Below are 26,457 nucleotides of genomic sequence, written 5' to 3'. Positions count from 1 at the left end.
CTGACACTGTTTTCCCATCTATTTGCCATGAAGTGATGGGACCAGATCCCATGATCTTAGTTTTCTGAATGTTGAGTTTTAAGCCAGCTTTTTCACTCTCCTCTCTCATCAAGAGGCTGTTTAGTTCTTCTTTGCTTTCTGCCATAAGGGTGGTGTCATCTGCATATCTAAGGTTATTGATATTTCTCCCGGCAATCTTGATTCCAGGTTGTGTTTCATCCAGCCCCGGACCTTAAGTGCATTATACTGAATGAAAAAAGTCAACCTCAAAAGGTTACCTGCTGTATGATTCTATGTACATAACACTTTTCATAAAATTAAAGGAGATGTAGAATGGATTAGTGGTTGCCCAGGGACAGTGTATTAAAAAGCAGAGACATCACTTTGCCATCAAAGGTCCATATATCAAAGCTATGGTTTTTCCAGTAGTCATGTATGAATGTGAGAGTTGGACCATATAGAAGGCTCAGTGACAAAAAATTGATGCTTTTGAACTGTGGTGCTGGAGAAGACTCTTGAGACTCCCTTGGACTGCAAGGAGATCAAACCAGTCAATCCTAAAGGAGATCAACCCAAAATATTCATTGGAAGGACTGATGCTGAAGCTAAACTTCCAACGCTTTGGCCGCCTGGTGCCAAGAGCCAGCTCATTGGAAGAGATCCTGATGGTGACAAAAATTGAGGACAGGAGGAAAAGGGAGATGAGATGGTTGGATGGCATCGCTGACTCAATGGACATGAGTTTGAACAAACTCCAGGATATAGTGAAAGACAGGGAAGCTTGGTGTGCTGCAGTCCATGGGGTCTCAAAGAATTGGACACAACTGAGCAACTGAACAACCTCAACAGGGACAGAAATGGGTTGGAAGAGTGGGGGCAGGTCTGTATCTTGATACTGGTGGTTACATAGATCTGTACATGGCATGAAATTGAACTATACATAAACACAAAATAATGTAAGGTTTTTTCCTTCCTTTTTTAAATGGTGAAAACAGAATAAAGGTCTGTAGTTCAGTTGATGGTAATACCAGTGTTTCCAGTTTTGCTGTTATGCTAGAACTATCTGAGATGTCACCATAGGAGCTGGGTGAAGGGTGCGCAGGACTTTACCATTTTTGCAACTTCGTTCATCTATTATTCTTTCAAAGAAAAACATTTTAAAAAATAAGGTAGGTTATACACTCACATTCATGGAAGCATGATTCACAGTAGCCAAAATGTGGAACCAACCCATCTGTCCATCAACAGATGATAGTATCACATACAATAGGATCATATTCAGCCTTAAAAAGAACGCAGTTCTGACACATGCTGCAATATGTATAAACCTTGAGGACATCATGGAAAGTGAAGTAAACCAGTTACAGAAGAACAAATACTGCATGATCCTTCTTACAGGAGGCACCTAGAGTAGTCACAGTTCCTAGAGACAGAAAGAGGAATGGTGGCTGCAGGAGCTGGGGGGTGAGGACGGAGAATGGGGAGTTGTCATTTAGTAAGTACAAAGGCACTTTGATGTTTTGGAGGATAAAAAAGTTCCAGAGATTGATGCTGGTGATGGTTGTACAACAGTGTCAATACACTTAAAGCCACTGAACCATATACTTAAAAGTGGTTTAAATTTGGTAAATTTTATGCATATCTGCTGTAATTGTTAATAAAGCATTATTATTGTGTAAGTAACACATTTTATTATAAAACAGGCATATTTAAATGTAAGCATAAATCTCCTGGGATGCTTTTAACCTTTTTTCAGTTTTCATCTTGCAGTAATCAGAAACTTATAAAAAGATTATTTTTTTTCCCAGAACAGTTTGAGACTGTTGCCCCATCTCTTCCAAATATTTCAGTGTGTATACCGAGAACTTCTCTTACATAACCACAACACTACCATCAAAATCAAGAAATCATCAGTGCATTGCTGCTAATCCTTGGGCCCGATTCAAGTCTCACAGTCATCCAATAATGACCTTTATAAAAAGGGGAGCCAGTTGAGAATCAAGTGTAGTATTTACTTGCCACAGCTCTTTAGTCAACTTCAATCTGAAATAGTTTTCCAATTTTTCTGTTACTTTCATGGCATTGATACTTTTGAAGATTATTATAGACCAGTTGTTTCATAGATTCTCTCTCAATTTGAATTTGTCTGAAGTTTTCTCATGAGTTGAGTCAGACTGTGTATTTTTGGCAGGGATTCCAGAAAGGAGTCTGTGTCCTCATTGCATCTTATCAGGTGATGCATGATTTCTGTATTTCTGCTTCTAATGATACTGACTTTGATCACTTAATCTAAGTGTCAGTCTTCACCAAGGGAAAGTTACCCTTGTTCCCTTTGTAATTAAGTATGTTGTGGGGAGGTATTTTGAAGCTGTGCGATATCTTGTTCCTAATCTAACTTTCAGTTTATTCATTTACATGTTTATATCCATGAGGGCTGATAGTTTATTATTTTATTCAGTGAATTATAATCCATCATCATCTTTATTTTGATCCTGAAGTTGTCCCTGATTTAAACAGTAGTAACCCCTTCAAGCTGGTTTTTGTGTCCTTTTGACATATCTGCATCATTATGATTGCTTTTAAATTTAAAAAAGGAATTATATTAAAAAGATTCAGAAGGATCCTATTGTAATGATATGGCATAATTTGCTTATGTAATCCCTCTGGAGCGTGTTGTTTAACAGAAAAAAAAAATAGAGTTCGTATGCTGCTAAGTCACTTCAGTTGTGTCTGACTCCGTGCGACCCCATAGACAGCAGCCCACCAGGCTCCCCCGTCCCTGGGATTCTCCAGGCAAGAAGATTCTCCAGGCAACTGGAATGGGTTACCATTTCCTTCTCCAGTGCATGAAAGTGAAAAGTGAAAGTGGAGTCACTCAGGCGTGTCCAACTCTTCTCGACCCCATGGACTGCAGCCCACCAGGCTCCTCTGCCCATGGGATTTTCCAGGCAAGAGTACTGGAGTGGGGTGCCATTGCCTTCTCCAAGAGTTCATATAGTATAGCCAAATTGCCTTCTGTGTCTGTGTGCAAGTGTCCCTCTCGCCACACTTTCATTAACAATTGGAGAGTATTTTTAAACACTAGGAACTTCATAATTGTAGGGAAACTGTTAGAGGCCAAATGACCTTGTACACCCAGCATTAGAAGCAGTTATCAGGAAGCTCAACAAGGGAAGAAAATAGAATCTATGTGTATCTTTTACTGTGTGTATGATTTTCTCTTTAAATCGGCAGGGAAAAAAAGTATCTTGGAACTAAAGCAGTTATTTCCTTCTTTATAATGCTGATTTCATAAGGTAAACAATTTAAAGTAGATATATTACAATGGGATCTTTTTTCTTCTGACTTGCTTATTTCTCTTAGCACTGACCAGTCATTAACCTAAAGATCTTTTTGTGTTCTGAAGCCATTTTCTGCTAACCAGCTATATAACTCAGTAAAGTTGCTTATCAGTGAGCCTCATTTTCCTCCTCTCTGAATTAAATTATGTGGTTTATAAGGCATCTTCTCTCTAAAACTGGAAGATCTTAAGAAATTTTATCCTGAGAGTTGAAAGAATTTATTGTTGTTATCTTGCAAAACTGGTTGAATTTTGTAGTAAACAATTTCCTCTTGTGTCGAACTTGACAACTGTGAGGATCAATTTATTGTTTATGGGCTGTTTTTATTCTAGGACTTTGATATTACTCTTCCCTTTCCTTTTACTGATAAGTCTGTCTTGTGACACTTTTGACTGTTTAGTACAGGGGAAAATAATAACTCATACACAGATTCCATTTAAGAATTAAATGTGTTTTTTAAAAAAAAAAGGAGATATCATAAATTAACAGGCCTGGGAAGAATTATTCAAGAAATGTGACTGTGATAATTGCTAGTTACGAAAAAATTCACTTAGACCTTTGCTTTAGACCATATGGCAAAATAAATTGTAAATGTATTAAATGTGAAAAAAAAAACCCTGTAAAATAGAAGAAAATAAAAGTGAATATTTATTAAATTTAAAATTTAAGCCTTTATGACAGCAAAATAATGAAGAAAACTACTAATGGAAAATCACTTTGACCCCTTAAAAATTAACTTGGGAAGACAGTTTGGCTTATAACATTAATTACACACTTAGCATGTGACCCAGGCTTTGCACTCCTGAGTATTCATCTTAAAGAAGTGAGAGCTCATGTTCACATAACAGTCTGTACACAGATGTTCATAGCAGCTTTACTTGTAGTTGTAAACATACTGAAAATAATCTAGATGTCTTACATGGAGTAAACAGAAAAACAAACTTGATGACATCTATATAGTGGAATCAGTTCAGTTCAGTTGCTCAGTTGCGTCCAACTCTGAGACCCCATGAATTGCAGCACGCCAGGCCTTCCTGTCCATCACCAACTCCCGGAGTTCACTCAGACTCATGTCCATCGAGTCAGTGATGCCATCCAACCATCTCATCCTCTGTCATCCCCTTCTCCTCCTGCCCCCAATCCCTCCCAGCATCAGTCTTTTCCAGTGAGTCAACTCTTCACATGAGGTGGCCAGAGTACTAGAGTTTCAGCTTTAGCATCATTCCTTCCAAAGAAATCCCAGGGCCCATCTCCTTCAGAGTGGACTGGTTGGATCTCCTTGCAGTCCAAGGGACTCTCAAGAGTCTTCTCCAACACCACAGTTCAAAAGCATCATTTCTTTGTCGCTCAGCTTTCTTCACAGTCCAACTCTCACATCCATACATGACCACTGGAAAAACCATAGCCTTGACTAGACGGACCTTTGTTGGCAAAGTAATGTCTCTGCTTTTGAATATGCTATCTAGCTTGGTCATAACTTTCCTTTCAAGGAGTAAGCGTCTTTTAATTTCATGGCTGCAGTCACCATCTGCAGTGATTTTGGAGCCCCAAAAAATAAAGTCTGACACTGTTTCCACTGTTTTCCCATCTATTTCCCATGAAGTGATGGGACCAGATGCCATGATCTTCGTTTTCTGAATGTTGAGCTTTAAGCCAAGCTTTTCACTCTCTTCTTTCACTTTCATCAAGAGGCTTTTGAGTTCCTCTTCTCTTTCTGCCATAAGGGTGGTGTCATCTGCATATCTGAGGTTATTGATATTTCTCCCAGCAATCTTGATTCCAGCTTGTGCTTCTTCCAGCCCAGCATTCCTCATGATGTACTCTGCATAGAAGTTAAATAGTGGAATACTACTTAGCAATAAAAAGGAATGAACTGTGAGTACATACAATAACATAGATGGATCTTGAGAGCATTAAGCTGAGTGAAAAAGCCAGCTTCACAGGGTTACATATTACATAATTCCATTTAGATAACACTCTTGACATAGCAAAATTATAATGATGGAGAATAGATTAGTGGTTTCCAACAGTTCGGGTTTATGGAAGGGCATGACTATTTAGGGATTGCACAAAGGACTTTATACTGATATTATTGAACTATTTTTGCAACAGTTCTAACCCCAATTATAGTGACAATGAAATCTAATCTGCACGTATGATCGGTTTCATAAAACTGTGCAGACACCCTAAGAAAGGAAAAGTGATGAAATCTAACCAAGCTGTGTAGCTGATTTAGTAGGTTACATGGATGTCTGTTTCAGGGTTTGGTCGTGTGCCATTCTTGTTCACTGTGTTCTTACTGAGGGAAACTGGGTGAGAGCATGCAGGAGAACTCTCTGTACTGTGTTTACAGCTTCTTGTCAACCTAAGCAATTTCAAAATGGAAAGTTACAAAAAATTAAACTATGGTATATTCAGGTAATGGAATACCATTCAGTAGTTTAAGAAAATAAGTTTTCAAGCCATGAAAAGACATGGAGGAAGAACCTTCAATACATATTAGTAGGTGGAAGAAGCCAATCATACAGTATATACAGGCTGCATACTCTGTAATTCTAATTGCATAACATTCTAGAAAAAGCAGAACTATGGAGACAGTAAGAAAATCCGTGCTTGCCAGGGTAGGGGAGAGGGACAGATGAATAGAGTTAGGTGGAACGCAGGATTTGGGGGACAGTGAAACTACCCTGTGTCATACTGTAATGGTGGGTGCATGTCTTTATGCAGTTGTCCAAACTCAGAATGCTAGCACCAAGAATGAACCCTAATAAGAACTATGGACTTTGGGTAATGATGTGTCAGTGTAGGTTCATCAGTAGTAACAAACACAGCACTTCGGTAGATGTTCATAACAGAGGAGACTATGCAAATTAATGCAGGTAGTATCCGTATGGGAAGTTTCTATATCTTCTGCTCAATTCTATTGTGAACCTAAAGCTTCTCTGAAAAAATAAAACCAGAAAAAGTTAACTTGAGTCAGAAAGAAACATTGAAAAGCAAATTGAAGAAAATATATGCAGCCATTATTAAAGACAGCATTTTCATTTTATTTATAAAGAACTCCTACAAATCCACAAGGCAAGTCCTGAGTCCCCAGTGAACTAGAAGGAGAGTCTAAGAGAACAAGCAAGTGCTTGTTACAAAAGATGTACTTTTGTAAGTGTTTATTTGAAATTTTCTGGAATCCTCAGATTCAGTAATGTGCTATCAATGCCCTTGGAAACATACACTGTAAAAGGTGTTTTGTTTTGGTTTCTTTTGCCATTATATTATAGCTGTGTAATCTTACCTAAGATAAAAATAATTGTGTTTTTTTAGGTTTTTAAAATTTTTTATTTAATTTTTAATTGAAGGATAATTGCTTTACAGAAAAATAGTTTAAAAAGCAGAGCACTGTAAATTTACACTGTTTTGAAGTTTCTTTGAGAGAATTCTGAATGACTTTGTTATATGTAATCTGTTCCCTAAAAAAAAATCTTTTTTTTTCCCCAGGTGTAAATTAAGTATTTGAAAGCAATTGAACGATGGAGCCAGACATCATTCGAATGTACTCTTCATCCCCACCACCACTAGACAATGGAGCTGAGGATGATGATGACGATGAATTTGGGGAATTTGGTGGGTTTTCTGAAGTTAGCCCTTCTGGTGTAGGGTTTGTTGATTTTGATACACCAGATTACACTCGTCCCAAGGAAGAGTTTGTACCTTCAAACCATTTTATGCCAATTCATGATTTCTCAGAAAATGTAGATAGCCTTACAAGCTTTAAGTCCATTAAAAATAGTAACGATAAGGACATCACTGCTGAACTTTCTTCTCCTGTGAAAGGACAGTCTGATGTTTTACTTTCTACCACCAGCAAAGAAATAATTTCATCTAAAACTTTAGATACTTCCATTGATGGCATAGAAAGTCCACGAGATTTAAATAAAGAAGTTGAGCAGAGACAGAATGTTGGAACACCTGAAAGTTTCTCTCCAGGAGATTTTAGAACTGATCTGAATGTTGTTCATCAGAACAAGCAGTTAGAGAGCTGCAATGGTGAAAAGCCTCCTTGTCTGGAGATTCTAACAAATGGGTTTGCAGTGTTGGAAACTGTAAATCCTCAGGGAACAGATGATCTGGACGCTGTAGCTGATTCAAAAGGACGAAAGCCTGTTAGCACTCATAGTACTGAGTATAATTTAGACTATGCACCTAGTCCCGCTGAGGAATTTGCAGATTTTGCCACATTTTCCAGAAAAGAAAGGATACAACTAGAAGAAATAGGATGTGCAGTTTTAAATGATGAAGCACTAACCATTCAGGAAAACAATAAAATTAATAGAGTCAATGAACTGAATTCTGTAAAAGAAGTTTCTTTGGATAGAAGCTTTGATGATAAAGGAGACACTGCTAGAAAGGATCAGGTTTGTGTTTCAGAAATAAGCATAGCGAGTGACAGGGGTTTCAGCAGGGGAAAGCAAGGCCTTCCCACATTGCAACAAGATGAATTTTTCAATTCAAGGGTTCAGTCAGAGGCTTGGAGTTTGGCAGACCCAGCTGAAAAATCAGAAGCCAGTAGGAGAGAACAATGTGAAGCTGAGGAAAATCTTGATTTATTCACTTCTAAATGTGCTGACCTGTGCATGGTTTCTATTAAAACTTTGGATGCAGATGACGAAGTTGGTTCTTCCAAAGAAGAAATTAGAGGGTTTACTGACTCCCAGAGCCTCAGCTTTGATCCTACAGAAGAAAATGTTTTGGATGATTCTGTGAGTGTAAAAAATGATGATAGTAGTAATGACTTTGTGACTTGCAACGATACCATTGAGGATGATTTTGGTGACTTTGGCACAGCCAGTGGCACAACTCCACCTTTTGTTACTGCTGGTACCCAAGATTCAATGAGTGATGTCACTTTTGAAGAGTCCTCAGAGCACTTTCCACATTTGAGTGAACCAGGTGATGACTTTGGAGAATTCGGGGAATCAAATACTGTCTCTTGCCAAGAGGAGATTGTATTTTCTGAGTCAGACCTAAAACAGACTTCTGATAGTTTATCAGAGGGATGCAGTTTGGCAAGAAAACCTACTGGGACAGGCACTGAACCTATTTCAAAACTGGAAATTGGGCAAGAAGGTGAGTTTGGAGACTTTGATTCTGTGCCAAATATTCAAGATGACTGCAGTGCTTTTCAAGACTCGGATGATTTTGCGGACTTCAGTTCAGCTGGTCTTAGCCAGGTTGTAGATTGGAATGCTTTTGAGGATGGACAGAAAGATAGCTATTCCTGGGCTGCTTTTGGAGACCAGCAAGCCACTGAATCTCATCATCGAAAGGAAGCCTGGCAGTCGCATAGGACAGATGAAAAGATTGATGCTCCAGGAACCCCCAAAGTGCACAGTGTCTCCTTAGCAGCTTCCAAAGGAGCAGTTGCTGGTGGTCATTTACACGAAACAACCACTTCAGTTCAGGTATTTACTGATTTTTCTCTATTTTGTATAACAGTGCTGTGGAGGTCTCTAATTTAGCTTTTCAAAAAGCATTTTTTAATTGGGTCCCTGTTAAAGGAGTCTCTTTATGATACATAATGTTTGCCAGATTTGTAGATTAGTTACATGTTTCACAATCACTTGATTAACTTTAAAGAGACATTCCTATAATAATGCTTGGTAAGATTTTTCTTTATCTGTTTCTTTAATATTTATAGAAATTCATCAACTTAGTTTTTTGGTAGGTGTAAATACCACTTATGTAAAAATTCATTAATTAGCTAATGAACTATTCTAGCAAATCCTTCAGTTTCTACCTTAAGAGTGATTTTACAAGGTTAAACTAAGATTTAAGCTTCAGAAAGTAATCTCTTAATTTTGTCTAGGACAAATTTTGATTGCAGACAAGAGCAAGCAGAATTTGAAACCTGTCTGCTGAAGGCTATAGGGACTTGAAGGTTAGAGAAAGGATTTAAAGAAAGCAGATTTGGGCCTCAGAGTTTAATAGCTAATAAAAGACCTGGGGTGAGGCTGTGAGATAGATTAAGGGTTAGACCTAAAACAAGAAGGCTTCCCTGGTTGCTCAGATGGTAAAGAATCTATCTGCAATGCAGGAGACCAGTGTTGGATCCCTGGGTTGGGAAGATTCCCCTGGAGAAGGGAATGGCAACCCACTCCAGTATTCTTGCCTGGGAAATCCCATGGACAGAGGTGCCTATGGGGTCACAGAGAGTAGGACACAACTGAGGGTTAGACCTAGGACAAGAAACAGCCATACCTTGACTTAATGTGACTGTTTATTTGCTTATAATTTCTTGCAAATGTATGTTTATGTTTACTTTTCTTAGGGATTAGCCTTGTCAGGGAGAATATTTTTACCCCTTAGCCCTTGTCCTTTATCTTTTTCTGGTCCAGACTTTCAGAGAAGATTCATTAAGGTTTATTTTGACCTGAAGTAGCCCCTAAAGTAGAGGTGCAGTATGTTATTCAGATTGTTCTGCAGTCCTGAGTTGTACCCTGTGCTACATTTAACCTTTCCTCAACCCTAGGAGTGTAGAATAGAGCATTTCCTTGAAAATCATTGCTTTTTATTGATACGTGTATTATTACCAAGTATTAACTTGGTCCACCGGCCTATTTTAAAGATACTGAGAATAAGAATCAACAAAATCTGATTCTTCAGTTATCTTTTGCTAAGCAAACCATTTTCAATTGAAAATATTTCTGAAGTCTGGTTAATTTAAATGGTTATACATCATTGCTTTGATAGCTCTAATACATTAAGATATTATAGAAATTATGGTACCACCCATTGGAGTGTACAACAAATCACTTTTCATTTGACATTGAGTGTCTGAACAGCTTAATTTGCTAATTCAGTTATTACATGGTTTGGCTAATGTGTATTATTCTTGTTGAATAATTCATTATTGAGGCAGAAGCTTACAATTTTAAACAAAGAGTGAATTATATAACACAAAGCAAAGGCTATTGGTTTTTGACCTAATCCTTTCCCTGTTTACTTTCATCTTGCTAGAGTATAGGTTGACACTGGTATTGGATGGTCTTTAATTTATAGCCTTAGAACTTGAAACATCATCATTATATAATGAATCTTTAAAGTATAACCACTTAAAAAAGGATTTTTTTGCAACCTATGAGCTGATTAAAGTTATTTATGTGTAATTTGATAACTAGATATACTAGAAGGAAATAAAGTACATGGGCTTTATGGAATCTTACAGATCTTAGTTCGAATCTTGACTCAGTGCCGTATAACATTATGATTTTGGACAAACTACTTCTGAACTCAGTTGTCTGTAAAAAGGAGATAATATCTATAGCAGCAGACTTTTGTGAAGATAAAAGGACAGTAAATCTTTTAATGAGTGAAAAAAATACACTGAAAAATAAGAATCTTGTAGTATGATTCTGTTTTGTAAAAATAAAACACAAATGGTATAGATATAGCAGGATGCATTGACTTCCTGAGATTTGTCTGGTTCCATTCTCAAGCTTTTCTTTTTGCTGAATGGGTTATGCAAAATGAACAGAACTTGGAGATGGATGTTGGAAAGGAGAAACTGCTGAAAGTGGGGCTAGAAGAGGAATTTGGAGAGGAATTGAGTTGGGGAGATGGAAAGGGACTTTCATCCTTATCCTGCTGTCGTGAAGGAGGCCTGTGACCTGTAGTTTCTTCCTTTGTCAGAATCTGCTGAAATGCACATTAATCTAGTTCTCTTAGAGAGGGGTAGATTTACTAATATTTATCTTAAAATCTTTATCCTAGCTGCTACCATGTAATGGGGGACAGCACAGAAATCCTCACATATTAATATAAGCATTAGTTGTTTTTTTTAATTGTAAGTTGTAAAACTTTGATTGTAGATTGAATCTTACCAAGATACAGCGATTCTCTCCTGAACAGAGTGCCATCAAATTGTACTTTGACAGAATGTTGTGAGAGTCTTCTAGAATTCAGAGCTCAGTTAATGCAGTTAAGCAAACACAGGGAACAGTTCATTGTGAAGTCAGACAAATGGTATAGTAGTTGTTTCAAATTTCTTTGACTTTTCACTATGTATGTGACATTGGCCAGGTCCCTATTTTTAGTATTTTTCTATTTTCAGTCTACCAAAGGGATATCTTAACATTTTAATGAAATATCTTCCCTAGATTGAGACAATCAATTATTGCAACCTTATTGCAATAATTTGTTACTTAGGGAAGAGTCTAGAAAACACTCTCAAATTTCTAAAATGTTCCTAGTCAACCCAATTCTCAAATGTGATTCCAGTAAGCCTCAGAGGGATCAGGCCTTGATGTAAAAATCATAATGGCCATTTATTGAGAAATATTCTTCCCCCTCAGTGAATTTTTTTTTTTCTGAGAACCCAGAGTTCAGTTTATTCATTTTTCTGTTAACATTCTTATAAATTGTAGAGAAAAGCAAATTAGTGATGTCTCTAGTATACGAATTGGAAAAAGGTCAAAACTATTTTTCACTTATGGGGCTAAGATTTGAACAAAATAAAATGACAATAATAAAAATCTCCTTACTTTGAAAGCAGTGTTTTTTTCAAAAGACCATTATGTGTATTGTTTTAACTGTTTTATTTTTTGTAATCTGTTAATGTTCTAGAAAGGAACCTTGATTGAAATAGTCAAGATGCTTTTTCCTAGATATATGATAAAGGCAGTAATGTCATGAACACTGCATTAAACCCTGAGCTTTTGTAAAAATTTTAAAATGTTGCTCTGGGTGTTATTTGAGAATTTAGGTAATTGGGGTAAGTAATCTCTTTATATTAATTGGCTATAGAAAAGGAAGCTATGAATCATTTTCTTTTATTAGCCATCTAATTGATAACACTACTGGGAAAATGTTATTAGAAGAAGATTTATCTTGAGAGCTTTAAAAATTGAATGTCCAAAAAATGAAAAAGAAGAGAATCACTAATACTTTGGCTTATGTTATTTTGAGATTCAGTTATTGGTTTGCTTAGCAGAGTCAGCATTCTCTTACTGAGTGTAATGACATATTCACCTTCGTTTATTTAATCACCTGCCTGAGATTTGTGCAGGTTTTCCTTTCTGTTGGTGAACACTTAAACTTATGACTGAAAACATAAGTAAGCAACAAAACAAATTAAGTAGTCAAAAGGTACAACCTTCCAATTACAAAATAAATCAGTCTTAGAGATATAATGTACAGCATGGTGATCAGTTAGTAATACTGCATTTTGTATTTGAAAGTTGCTAAGAGAGTAGTTCTTAAAAGTTCTCATCATAAGAAGAGAAAAATATGTGACTATGGTGATCATTTTGTAGTATATACATATATTGAACTATTCATATGAAACATAATATTATAAGTCAATAACATCTCAATTTGAAAAGAAAGAAATTGAGATTTTAGGCCTTATAGCTCTTTGCTTGCTTGAAGTGTTTGGACAGCAATTACTTTTATTTCTGTCAGAAAATTTGAAATTCTGGTCTTTAATTCCAAAATAGAAATACTGTATTATATTTTTCCAGAAATTGTACAAAAGCAGCAAACCATCTTTTTAGAGCAGAGGGAATTGGTTACTCTTCTTAATATAGCTTGAAGTTACGGATTGATAAGTATACAATTGTAGATTGTACTTGATATCTTACTTAATATTTAATGATGGTAAGGCATAAGATATCCTCTTAAATGGAAGATTAAATTGCCCGGTGGATTTTATGTTTCTTCTAAACTTCCACTTAAGAACAAGACCTAATGCTATCAATATTAAAACTGTTGACACGATCGACTACTGTTTGTAAGGAAGAAAGGAAAACTAACTAGAAATATGTTGAAGGAATTTTTAAAAATTACCCTAAAAAAATCAAGATACTTTAAAAGAGGTGTGCTTTTGTCTGGCCTAAGAGCCAGATTCTAGGATCTTCGGTGCTGGCATTATACACTCCTTTGGAACTTTGAATGAGAGTTTCAATACACAGTCTCTTTATACCCCAGTGTAGTCATTTATACAAAACAGAGATGTATTAGTCAAAGGTTCTCCAGAGAAATAGAACCAGGAAGTTGGATACATAGATGCATGCATGCATGGAAAGACAGACTGACCAGTTTTTTATAAGGAATTGTCTCATGCAGTTATGGAGGTGATAATGGACATCCTATGATCTACAGTCTACAGACTGTCTTCAGTTGATTGAAGGCCATCCATATTAAGGAAGACAATCTGCTTTACTTAGTCTACCGATCCAAATGTTAATCTCATTCAGCAACACCCTCACATATATATCTAGAGTAATGTTTAACCAAATGTCTGGGCACCTCTTGGCCCTGTCAAGTTAAAATTAGCCATCACAAGAGGGAATACCATATGTCCATATATAGCTTTCAGGATTTTTGGAAGACCTGTAACCTGTTTGTAACTGAGCCATATCAGCTGAGAAGCTCTGCGTTAGATCGTATGACTTACTTGCGTCAGTGAATAAAGTGAAATGATTGCTTGTATATCCAAGGGCTTTCTTCCTCCAAACCCAGACATGGAGATAGGACAGAACTAGGAGTGAGTATAATTTAGGCTTAGTGCTTTGCCCTCATTGATGAATTAAAACATTTGGTAATCATTTTTGCTTTCCCAGAAATCCTGTATGGGTTGAAGAAAATAAAATATAGAGATATTCAAGGTAATGAAGACCCTAATACATCTTTCCTAATAGGAAAGCATATATATGAGAAATGAGAAAATTGGGAAAGATAGGGAAATCCTATAAAAGCCAGTGAACCTTTGGAAGGTAGTATAGCCATGACCACATATGATTTTTGTGAGCCCCTTCCCCTTGAATTCTGTTTTATAACTTGGTATAAAAATGAGTATGCTAATATTAACTATTAAAATGTTTTCATGAACCCTTAAAATTATTGTGGACCCCAGGCCCTGTGCCTACTGCAGAAGTTGGTCCTGGTTATAATACAGTTCAGTTGCTCGGTCATGTCCGACTCCTTGTGACCCCATGGACTGCAGCACGCCAGGCTTCCCTGTCCATCACCAATTCCCAGAGCTTCTTCAAACTCATGTTCATCAAATCAGTGATGCCATCCAACCATGTCATCTTCTGTCATCCTCTTCTCCTGCCTTCAATCTTTCCCAGCATCAAGGTCTTTTCCAGTGAGTCAGTTCTTCCCATCAGGAGTTTCAGCTTCAGTATCAGTCCTTCCAATGAATATTCAGGACTCATTTCCTTTAGGATTGACTGGTTTGATCTCCTTGCAGTCCAAGGGACTCTCAAGACTCTTCTCCGACACTACATTTCAAAAGCATCAATTCTTCGGCACTCAGCTTTCTTTATAGTCCCAACTGTCACATAGGTGACTACTGAAATACCATAGCTTTGACTATACGAATTTGTCACTAAAGTAATGTCTCTGCTTTTTAATATGTTGTCTAGGTCAGTCATAGCTTTTCTTCCAAGAAGCAAGTGTGTTTTAATTTCATGGCTGCAATCACCATCTGCAGTGATTTTGGAGCCCAAGAAAATAAAGTCTGTCACTGTTTCCATTGTTTCCCGATCTATTTGCCATGATGTGGAATACATTATTGATACCTAAAAATCAAGGCTCTGGAGTCACCCTCCTAGATTCAGATCCAGGTTCAGCACTGACTTGCATTAGCTTCTTCCCTGAACCTGAGATGTAGAGAACAGTAATAGGACTTATTCAAAACTCTCATTATAAAGTTAAAATGAAATTGTACATATGAAGGTGCTTAGCACAGTGTCTTGCACATAACAAGTGTTCAATAAATGTTAGCTGTACTTAGTGAATAATCTCAGAAATGGATTTCTTAAAAATGGCTTTTAAAGGTGCACGAAAGCTTTTCTGCCCGTGGACGCCGCCGAGAAAGCATCGTTGAAGTCTTCCCCGCCTCCACTGCCGTCATGTCTAAATCAGAGTCTCCCAAAGAGCCCGAACAGCTGCGGAAGCTCTTCATTGGAGGATTGAGCTTTGAAACAACCGATGAGAGTCTGAGGAGCCATTTTGAGCAATGGGGAACGCTCACAGACTGTGTGGTAATGAGGGATCCAAACACCAAGCGATCCAGAGGCTTCGGGTTTGTCACATACGCCACGGTGGAGGAGGTGGATGCGGCCATGAATGCAAGGCCACACAAGGTGGACGGAAGAGTTGTGGAACCAAAGAGGGCCGTCTCAAGAGAAGATTCTCAAAGACCTGGTGCCCACTTAACTGTGAAAAAGATTTTTGTTGGTGGCATTAAAGAAGACACTGAAGAACATCACCTGAGAGATTATTTTGAACAGTATGGGAAAATTGAAGTAATTGAAATCATGACTGACCGAGGCAGTGGCAAAAAGAGAGGCTTTGCTTTTGTAACCTTTGATGACCATGACTCCGTAGACAAGATTGTCATTCAGAAATACCACACTGTGAATGGCCACAACTGTGAAGTGAGAAAAGCCCTGTCTAAGCAAGAGATGGCTAGTGCTTCATCCAGCCAGAGAGGTCGAAGTGGTTCTGGAAACTTTGGTGGCGGTCGTGGAGGTGGTTTTGGTGGGAATGACAACTTTGGTCGTGGAGGAAACTTCAGTGGTCGAGGTGGCTTTGGTGGCAGCCGCGGTGGTGGCGGATATGGTGGCAGTGGGGATGGATATAATGGATTTGGTAATGACGGAAGCAATTTTGGAGGTGGCGGAAGCTACAATGATTTTGGCAATTACAACAATCAATCTTCAAATTTTGGACCCATGAAAGGAGGAAACTTTGGAGGAAGAAGTTCTGGCCCCTATGGTGGTGGAGGCCAATACTTTGCCAAACCACGAAACCAAGGTGGCTATGGTGGCTCCAGCAGCAGCAGTAGCTATGGCAGTGGCAGAAGGTTTTAATTACTGCCAGGAAACAAAGCTTAGCAGGAGAGGAGAGCCAGAGAAGTGACAGGGAAGCTACAGGTTACAACAGATTTGTGAACTCAGCCAAGCACAGTGGTGGCAGGGCCTAGCTGCTACAAAGAAGACATGTTTTAGACAATACTCATGTGTATGGGCAAAAAACTCGAGGACTGTACTTGTGACTAATTGTATAACAGGTTATTTTAGTTTCTGTTCCGTGGAAAGTGTAAAGCATTCCAACAAAGGGTTTTAATGTAGATTTTTTTTTTTTGCACCCATGCTGTTGATTGCTAAATGTAATAGTCTGATCATGACGCTGAATAAATGTCTTTTTTTTTTTTTTTTAATGTGCTGTGTAAAGTTAGTCTACTCTGAAGCCATTTTGGTAAACTACCCCCAACAGTGTGAAGTTAGAATTCCTTCAGGGTAATGCCAGGTTCATTTGAAATTTATTTACAAACCTGCTTGGTGGAGAAGCTGTTGTCTTCAGAACCTTGGTGTAGTTGAACTGACAGTTACTGTGTTGTGACCTGGAGTTCACCATTAAAAGGGTCACCCATGCAAAGTCATGGAGTGGTTTTTTTTTTTTTTTTTTTTGGTTATTAATGATTGTTGGCACATCCTATGCAATATATCTAAATTGAATTATGGTACCAGATAAAGTTATAGATGGGAATGAAGCTTGTGTATCATCCATTATCATGTGTAATCAATAAAAGATTTAATACCCTCTTGAAAAAAAAAAAAAGGTGCACGAAACAGTGTTGCCAACTGTTTTGGTGAATAGCAAAATGTAATAGGCAAATGATAATTTGTGTAGGATACCCCTAGTTGGCCTGTATACTCATCTGTCAGACTATCTTGAGAGTTAAACTGCTGATTCTGGCTAGTTTCCCTTCTCAGAATAGTTTTGACAAGTAGGAATTCTTCTGAGCACAGGTGTACTCCTCTGTAAGTAGCAGGCTTTCTCCCTTGGCTTCCTAGCACTGGGCACAACAGACAAAATAAAAGGGAGCCTGGTACTTGCCTGGAAGAGCAAGTACCCCACATTTGTCAGAGCCCAAGTTTCTTTAAAGGTTTAATGGCCAGATGTGCTGCTGTTTGCAGGCTGGAATTTGATACAATATATCAAACATGGCTCAGTCACCAGTTTTCTAATTCTAAATTCAAGAGAGAATTGATGGTTATTTTTCCTCTTTGAAGTTGAAGGTATTTGAAATTCAAGTAACTGCAGTGGGTAGTTTTTTATTTAGTTACTGTTATCAGTTGAGTTCAGTCACTCAGTCGGGACCTCATGAATCGCAGCACACCAGGCCTCCCTGTCCATCACCAACTCCCGGAGTTCACTCAGACTCACGTCCTAACCTCAGCTAAATGTTTAGTATGCTGAATGTGTGTGTACTTTTTTTTGTTACCATCACGTTGATTAGAAGTGCAACACTGACTCTTTAGTAAAAATTTACAGTTTACTTTGTTAGAAACTAAATTGTAGTTTAGATGAATAATTTGCTCATGTATAGTAGTCTAAGTCAAAGTTTAAAAAATATTTCACTTTATTGACTTTAAGGCTGTTGTACATATTAAATTACCTTGGCTGGCAGTGTTGAGGGAAAAAAATGCATGTATTTAAAAATAATTAAAATTATTTAATAATCTTAAAGACAAAAACCTGAAACCTTTAGCAGTATCAATCTTGCTCAAAATAGCAGTGAGTTTTTTAAAATTTAGTGTCTGATTACAGTGTTTCAGAAAATCCGTTATCTGCCTGATCACAGGAGAAGCTATTCTCGTGGTGGGTTCGTTTCTCTTCTTCTGGCGTTGATGTTATATTCCTGTACCTCGTCTACTTACTAAGTTATTTTAGACTATGTTCCATCGCATCTTTGAACTTTACTGTGCTTCTTGGGAAGTAGAGTACTTAACACGCCTAACGTGTGGTTTACACTCTTTGTATTTCATAATATGATCAAGATTTAAGTCACAAATGCCAACTGTCAACCAAAATGTTCACCAGTTTTTTAAATCCCCAAGAAGTAGCAGTAACAGTTTCTGTTTCTATAAGCAGCTCTTAATGGCAGATATTTTTACTTACCTACTTGTCTCCTGACTTGATAGGAAGAACTTAGGGAGCACGCAAATTATTTGATTATTTAATTTCTTATTACAGTATAGTAGAAATTGATATAAATTGAGACAAGTATTTTAATCATGATATAGAATGTTAAATAGTGGTAGAGAAATAGCCTTAGTGAGATTTGAACCTAGTTTTGACATTTATTTTATCCCTTGGCATGCCATTTTGTCTGTATGTGTCATCTGTATAACAATAGTAGTCATAAAAGCTATCACTTCTTGAGCACACACTGAGTGTCAAATATTCACTCCTCTAATTTATTATTCACCCTGTGAGGTAGGCCCTGATAGCTTCCCTTCTGAAACTGAGTCTCAGCCCCTTGGGTCCACAGTCTTCTACTGAAGTATTATAATTACATCAGCCATTTACTTACTGGAATTAACTACTAGTAAATGAAATTTGGCATTGTTTATTACCATGAACAAGATGTAGCCCTTTTAGCATCAAACTGGTCTTCTGGATAGTTAAAACAATATACATTAAAAAATAATGATATTATTTATATGTGGAATCTAGAATATGATACAAAAGAACCTATCTACAAAACAGAAACAGACTTATAGAGAACAGACTTCTGGCTGCCAAGAGGGAGGGAGGGAAAGGGATGGACTCAACAGTCCTGTTGAGTTTGGGGTTGGTAGATGCAAACTATTTACATTTAAAATGGATAAACAACAAGGTCCTAATGTATAGTACAGGGAACTATACTCAACATCCTGTGATAAACCATAATGGAAAAGAATATTTTTTAAAAATGCATATATGTGTGTACCTGAGTCACTTTGTTGTAAGTCAGATTGGCACAACATTGTAAATCAACTATACTTTAATATACAGTTTAACTTTAAAAAGTAAAATGTTAGGAAATTTAATTTTACTCAGAATCTTTGTTAATTCTCTTAACTGCTTTCTTGTTGAACTGTTAAAGAGTTCCTCCTTATGGTGGGTGGTACTGTTCAGTTAGTGGATTCTGGTTATTTGAATCTTCATTTTAAATTTTTGGCTCTCCCTCAGGAATCAGCAAACTATGGCCTAGGAAACAAATCTGTCCTGTTGCCTGTTTTAGTAAATAAAGTTTCATTGCAATACACCCACACTTATTTGTTTATGGATGGCCTGCAATATAAAATATATTCACTATCTGGCTCTACAGAGAAAAAATCTGCCAACTCCTGCTCTACCTCATTCAACAAAAAGATTTGAAGCAATTGACTTGTCATATCTAATCCTAAAGTCATATGGAACTTCCCTTTAAAATTTCCATGTAATTTTATTCTTTATGAAAAAAGGTTGGGGAAGAAGTTTAAAGCAAAGTTTAAAAGTGGTTATGTTTAAATAACATTCTATTTCTTCAATACATTCCACTGATGTGAGGATTTGCTCACTAGTATACCTAAGACCCTCGTGACTCAGATGGTAAAGAATCTACCTCCAGTGCAGGAGACCTGGCTTTGATCCCTGGGTCAGCAGGATCCCTGGAGAAGGGAATGGCTACCCACTCCAGCATTCTTACCTGGATATTTCCATAGACAGTCCATGGGATCATAAAGAGTCAGACACGACTGAATGACTAACACTTTCATACGTAAGACCTGGTAGTTACATTTAATGATTGATCAAATGATTAAATATGCTTTGAAATCCTTTCTTTCATCCCTAGAGAGATATATATTTTTTTCTATCCCATAAATGGATAACAAAGAGGATACAAGAAGATTCTGTTTTAATTTACAGAGAAATAAAATTTGGCCATGTGTGAGTTTTTGTTTACCTTCCCTGCCCAGGAGGAGCCAGTGCTTATTATGTTTCCAATTAGATGGTTATCTGATCCCTTTAAAAGTAATGTCTGTCCATTCCCTCTGTTGAAGCGACTAAGTGTGGGTCCCCATGACGCACTCAAGTTTCACAAGCCTTGGGATCTTGAGTCTACTCTTTACTGTAGGTTTCATAATTGATACTGAGAACCTTTTCCCATATCACACACATGAATATAATGAAGGAAGGTGTTAGACTAACTTTTGTAGAGATAGCAAAAAAGTACCCTGAGACTAATTACACAACATTAAGTTTTTTGCTCTGATAATAGTTTTCAAAAGAGATTTTGCTTTAGAAAATAGGTGTATGAAAGTTTTTCCTTTTGTTTTTTATCGTCCTGTTTGCTGACTACACTAAACAACAGAAATCAAGCATTGACTTGTTTTTGTTACTTGGCAGAAAGTACCATCATTTTGTGGCATTTTTCTTGTATAGTGGGTGGCATTTCAGTGGTACATTTAATCTTTCAGTAAGCTTTAACCTTTTGTATTCCTGGTTGGTGTTTTAAGTAGTAAGGTGAGCTAAGTTGATAACATTTTACATGTATCTGAAATAAAGTTAGGAAAGTGGGAATGAATGTTCTTGTAGGTTGCACATGTAGACAAAACCTACTAGTACCCCCAAAATCTAAGTTAGTCTAAATACAAGTTTCAATCAATAAAAATAGTCCAAAATGCCAGTGTTCTCGGAGAAAATACTCTAGGGAGTATGCAAGCTTTGCTTGGAGGGAAAGGTAGTGTACTATTCAAAACCCCAAATATACACACCATAGAAGAGTAGAGAAATGGAATATCTAGAAGATAACACAGATCATCAAAATGACAGATGAGCTGTTAAATTTCTTAGTTATAACAGACGTTCTTTCCCCTTTTGTTTGTTCTATTAGAAACAGAGATATTTCTGAAAGGTTTTCACAAGGTCATACTATTATAGCACGGGGACTGCATTCAGTGTTTTATGACAAACCATAATAGACAAGAATATGGAAAAGAATGTATATGTGTGTGTGTGTGTGTATATAATACATATGTATAACCGAGTCACTTTCCTGTACAGAAGAAATTAACATAACATATAAATCAACTAGCACAAGCTGGAATCAAGATTGCCGGGAGAAATATCAATAACCTCAGACATGCAGATGACATCACCCTTATGGCAGAAAGTGAAGAACTAAAGAGCCCCTTGATGAAAGTGAAAGAGGAGAGTGAAAAAGTTGGCTTAAAGCTTAGAAAACTAAGATCATGGCATCTGATCCCATCACTTCATGTCAAATAGATGGAAACAGGGGAAACAGTGGCTGTCTTTATTTTGGGGGGCTCCAAAATCACTGCAGATGGTGATTGCAGCCATGAAATTAAAAGAAGCTTACTCTTGGAAGGAAACGTATGACCAACCTAGACAACATATTAAAAAGCAGAGACATTACTTTGCCAACAAAGGTCCATCTAGTCAAGGCTCTGGTTTTTCCAGTAGTCATGTATGGATGTGAGAGTTGGACTATAAAGAAAGTTAAGTGCCGAAGAATTGATGCTTTTGAACTGTGGTGTTGGAGAAGACTCTTGAGAGTCCCTTGGACTGCAAGGAGATCCAGCCAGTCCATTCTAAAGATCAGTCCTGGGTGTTCATTGGAAGGACTGATGCTGAAGCTGAAACTCTAATACTTTGGCCACCTGATGCGAAGAGCTGACTCAGTTGAAAAGACCCTGATGCTGGGAAAGATTGAGGGCAGGAGGAGAAGGGGAGGACAGAGGATGAGATGGTTGGATGGCATCACCAACTCAATGGACATGGGTTTGGGTGGACTCCGGGAGTTGTTGATAGACAGGGAGACCTGGCGTGCTGTGCGGTTCATGGGGTCGCAAAGAGTCAGACACAACTGAGCGACTAAACTGAACTGAACTGATAAATCAACTGTGTTTCAGTAAAAAAATGTTTATTTTAAAAATTAAAAATATTTTCAAAATTCAAATGTTCATGTTTAGGTTCTGTTCAACTATTATATAATAGCATAACACTTCTTGCCAGCATCCAGTCTTATTCTAAATAGAGAGTATATGAGTGGTAGTAAGAAACACCCCAGTGTAGTGAAAAGAATAAGAATATTGTCTGGGTTTTTTGGTTTTGTTTTTGCTTTGGGAAGATAATTCAAACTTTGATTGCTTTCTCACTGTATAATGGGGTAATAATTTCTTCTTTGTAGAATTTTGTAGTCAGGTAAGGTAATGTTTGTAAAGTGACAGGCATAATGCTTGATGTGTAACTACATTTATTTGTCACCACTGTATCACCACAATTATTTAAAAGTGTTCTATGAGTAGTTATTCTCCCTGGTGGCTCAGACAGTAAAACGTTTGTCTACAAAGCAGGTAGACCCGGGTCCAGTCCCTGGGTCAGGAAGATCCCCTGGAGAAGGAAATGGAAACCCACTCCAGTACTCTTGCCTGGAAAATCCCATGGATGGAGGAGCCTGACAGGCTTCAGTCCAAGTGGTCGCAAAGAGTCTGACACAACTGAGTGACCTGACTTTCTTTAAGAGTAGTTACGCTTCTTTCACGTAGTGCTTCCTGTATCTGTCTAGTAGTTCCTCCACCCCTTAGCAGTGGACAGAATATCGGTCTGTGGGTGTGGGTGTATCTATATTAATGATAAAGCTGTGACATTGTTAAAATTATGAAAGTGAAAATAAACTTTTGGGGGGGGTGTTTTGATGCAGACAGCTTTACTAAACCGCCTGGAGCGAATTTTCGAAGCATGTTTTCCTTCCATATTTGTCCCTGATACTGAAGAAGAAGTTACTTCCCTGAAGCACTTACTGGAAACAAGCACCTTGCCAATAAAAACAAGAGAGGCCTTAGCTGAAAGTGGGTAAGTAGTAGACACTTTTTAGGTCTACTTGTATATTTGTTAGTTTGACTGTTCTAATTTATAAGGTTATCTAAGGTTATCTTAAACTGTTAAGGTTCTAAAACATTAACTTAAGTTTAAAAAATCATATTGTGCCTAAAGATGTAATTAAAAAATCTCTCTACCTCTCCACTTTTGAGCTGTTTTTTAAAAAAAATTTCTAAAGCACTATTCTATCCAGTCAAATTTTTGTATATTATTTTTTGATTTCCTAGTATGATAGTACTCTTGCCTAGAAAATCCCATGGACAGAGGAGCCTGGTAGGCTGCAGTCCATGGGGTCGCTAAGAGTCGGACACAACCGAGCGACTTCACTTTCATGCATTGGAGAAGGAAATGTCAACCCACTCCAGTGTTCCTGCCTGGAGAATCCCAGGGACAGGGCAGCCTGGTGGGCTGCCGTCTATGGGGTCGCATAGAGTCGGACACGACTGAAGTGACTTAGCAGCAGCAGCAGCAACAGCAGTATAATAGATGAGAATTTAGATCTTACATCTGCTGTTTTCCTCCCTTCATCTTCCCATTACACTTACGTCATAGCTTTTGGTTAAATTGTTATTTGGTATTTTCGTTATTATGCTCATGTAAATAATGTTCACAGCTAAGCCACTATTTCTTTTATAGTACACTTTTTTCCTGGATTTAATGATTTCCTCTTTTTTTTAAACTCACTAAATCTGTCCCTACCCTCGAATAGCCTGTTCATACAATCTTACTTGTGATAAGACCTATCAAACTGGCCAATCCATTTGTTTGCCTGGAGTCTTCCATCTTCCAGTTCCTTCATCTGAAATAGATCAATCTAGGCGTCCTATCACACGTTGTCTTGGGACTTCCATTCAGTTAAATCCCGTTTTGGTGAAGCACATCCTCTGATAGCCTCCTTGGGGGGTAGGTGGGGGTGGGTAGTGAAGAAAAGGTTCCCAGGAAGTAAAATTTTACTTTATTCCACCCCCACTTCACATTTATAATTTAGAGTCTTTCATTGCTGGTGTTTTGATGTTTTACAGTGAAATATCTTGGTGTGGGTCTTTTTTCATTCATCTGACTACTAGGCACAACCTTTCAATCAGGAAGCTTCTGTTCTTCCGCACTGAGCAGTTGTCTTACAATGCTAGCTACCTTCCCTCCAGTGCCTCTGTTTTCTTTCTGAAACTGCTATTAAATTTTAGATGTTAGAGGGTCTAGATTGACTTTCCAATTTTAATTTCAAAGTTATTCCTAGATGGTTCTCTTATATTTCATTACTCACCACCTCTGGAGGCAGTATTTCATAATTTCATTTAAGATGAATATTATTTTTGCTTCTTGACTTTTGTTTTGGGGTGATTTCTGAGACTAAAAGGAGATAAAAAGATTGATGTTTTGCCATCTTGAAACCATTTAGATATGTTTTTTAAGAATATGCTAGCTGTACAGACAGTTCATATTCTTAGACCCAAGAGATTCAGTCTAAGGAAATAACAAAATTCTACACTAACACACTGTAAAATACAGGAAGATATTCTTGCCTGACTAGCAATTGGAGCCAACAGTAAAAACAATTAAAACTGTAGGATTGTGGCTAAATAAATGATGACACATCTGTCTAATAGGACATAATAAACCATTGAAAAAGGTATGTATGTAGATAAGGAAATGCTTAAAGTCTGAAAAAAGAATACAGAATTTTTTGTATACCGTAATTGCAACTGTGTGTGTGGGGGTCAGGACTCAAGGAGAAAACATTAAATAGCTCTAGTAAGATGGTGAAGTGCTCAGTGATTTCTATCCTCTTAAATGCTTTTGTTTTAAAATTAGATAAGAATAACATACAGGCTAAATTTTTGCTTGTTTCAGATGAGTTTAATTTAGTTACTTTCCTAATGACTAAATGTTGGCTGTTGATTTTATTCAGGTAATAGGTATATATATACTCATGTTAGACACAAGATTAATTGGAATGTATAATATTTTATAGTCACTTTAAAAGTAGAATTCATGGTGAAAACTACTGAGTAACCCATTGTTGGTGGCTTCATTGTGTTGTGACCTTTGCAGGGAACTGCTGGATGTGTGGACCGAACTACAGGACGTCCATGATGCACATGGCTTGAGATATCAGTGGGGTGGCTCCCATAGCAACAAGAAACTTTTATGCTCCCTGGGAATAGACACCCGAAACATTGTAAGTTTATTAGTACCTTAGAAAATCCTTTAATCAACTTATGGATGTTTTTAAATTCTTTCACACCTCTGTACAAATTATGACAAACTAGTTTCTCAGAAAAATAGATAGTTTGTTTAAATGTTCATTTATTTTAAATATGCCAACTTCTAAGTGTAAATCTATCTAGATTTTTCTCTGAAATTTTTTATCTTTAGAAAAAGATGTTTTCGTGTTTTTGCTTAACTATGAGATGAAGGAATTGGAGTGGGAGATCAAAACTATAACCCCATAAGGGCAATTTAACAATTTCTTCAGTTTTTCACTCACAGTGTATATAATAAAGCATTACAAGAGTATTTCCGAAACTGTTTCATTGTTTGACAAATCATTCTCTAAATACATATTCTTTCTCTCTAACATACATATGTAGCTCTTCACGGGCAATAAGAAGCAACCTGTTATAGTGCCCATGTATGCAGCAGGATTGGTAAGTACCATGATGCTTTTGCACGTATTTATTATTGTTGCATTTATTCTGTAAAATCATCTTACATAGCATGACATGGAAAGTGTATTTTAAGATATGGTATGGGACCATTAAGAGAATAAATACAATAATATCCTTTTTTGAGCTCATAAATCCCTTCAAGTCTTGATCTGAAGACATTTTTCTGTATTTTATTTATTATAGACACTTTTAGTACTACTAGTGTTTATAATAGTAGTATAACGGAGAAGGTAATGGCACCCTACTCCAGTACTCTTGCCTGGAAAATCCCATGGATGGAGGAGCCTGGTAGGCTGCAGTCCATGAGGTCGTTAAGGGTCAGACACGACTGAGCGACTTCACTTTCACTTTTTACTTTCATGCATTGGAGAAGGAAATGGCAACCCACTCCAGTGTTCTTGCCTGGAGAATCCCAGGGACGGGGGAGCCTGGTGGGCTGCCGTCTATGGGGTCGCACAGAGTCGGACACGACTGAAGCGACTTAGCAGCAGCAGTGTTTATAACTTTTGTAAAATTCACCTTTGGAAGTCTCTCTCTTTTAATTTGCTTTTAAAAAGAAGAAACTGAAGTATCTGAAGCCTTAGATATCATTTGTTTAAATGCATTTCTGATTATTTTTAAATAATGCAATGTTGAAGCCATGGATATATACAAAAGGTTGGAGACAGCAAATTAGAACAAATGAAAATGAGTCAGGACCCATAACTGGGCCTTAGTTTTTCCATTAA

The 26,457-nt window shown here is 37.3% G+C and overlaps 2 protein-coding genes across 8 annotated transcripts in view; both read left to right on the top strand.

Annotated features, from left to right (window-relative positions):
* AFTPH (aftiphilin) overlaps positions 1–26,457 on the top strand; it is a 71,665-nt gene that overhangs the window by 23,316 nt on the left and 21,892 nt on the right. For all 7 annotated transcript variants that reach the window (XM_027966696.2, XM_027966695.2, XM_060413863.1 and 4 more), the window contains 4 exons: positions 6,834–8,797; positions 22,882–23,033; positions 25,113–25,239; positions 25,652–25,708. In XM_027966696.2, the coding sequence (XP_027822497.1) occupies positions 6,866–8,797; positions 22,882–23,033; positions 25,113–25,239; positions 25,652–25,708 (2,268 nt within the window). In that variant the 5' untranslated portion in view covers positions 6,834–6,865. The remainder of the gene's footprint in view (positions 1–6,833; positions 8,798–22,881; positions 23,034–25,112; positions 25,240–25,651; positions 25,709–26,457) is intronic.
* LOC101114597 (heterogeneous nuclear ribonucleoprotein A1) lies at positions 15,186–16,781 on the top strand. Its single transcript, XM_004005840.5, has one exon. The coding sequence runs from the start codon at positions 15,251–15,253 to the stop codon at positions 16,211–16,213; it is 963 nt and encodes a 320-aa protein (XP_004005889.2). The 5' UTR covers positions 15,186–15,250; the 3' UTR covers positions 16,214–16,781.

Source organism: Ovis aries, chromosome 3, assembly GCF_016772045.2.
Source record: "Ovis aries strain OAR_USU_Benz2616 breed Rambouillet chromosome 3, ARS-UI_Ramb_v3.0, whole genome shotgun sequence".
Taxonomy (NCBI): domain Eukaryota; kingdom Metazoa; phylum Chordata; class Mammalia; order Artiodactyla; family Bovidae; genus Ovis; species Ovis aries.
Note: the sequence above shows the minus strand (reverse complement) of the source record. Positions and strands in the feature narration are given on the sequence as shown.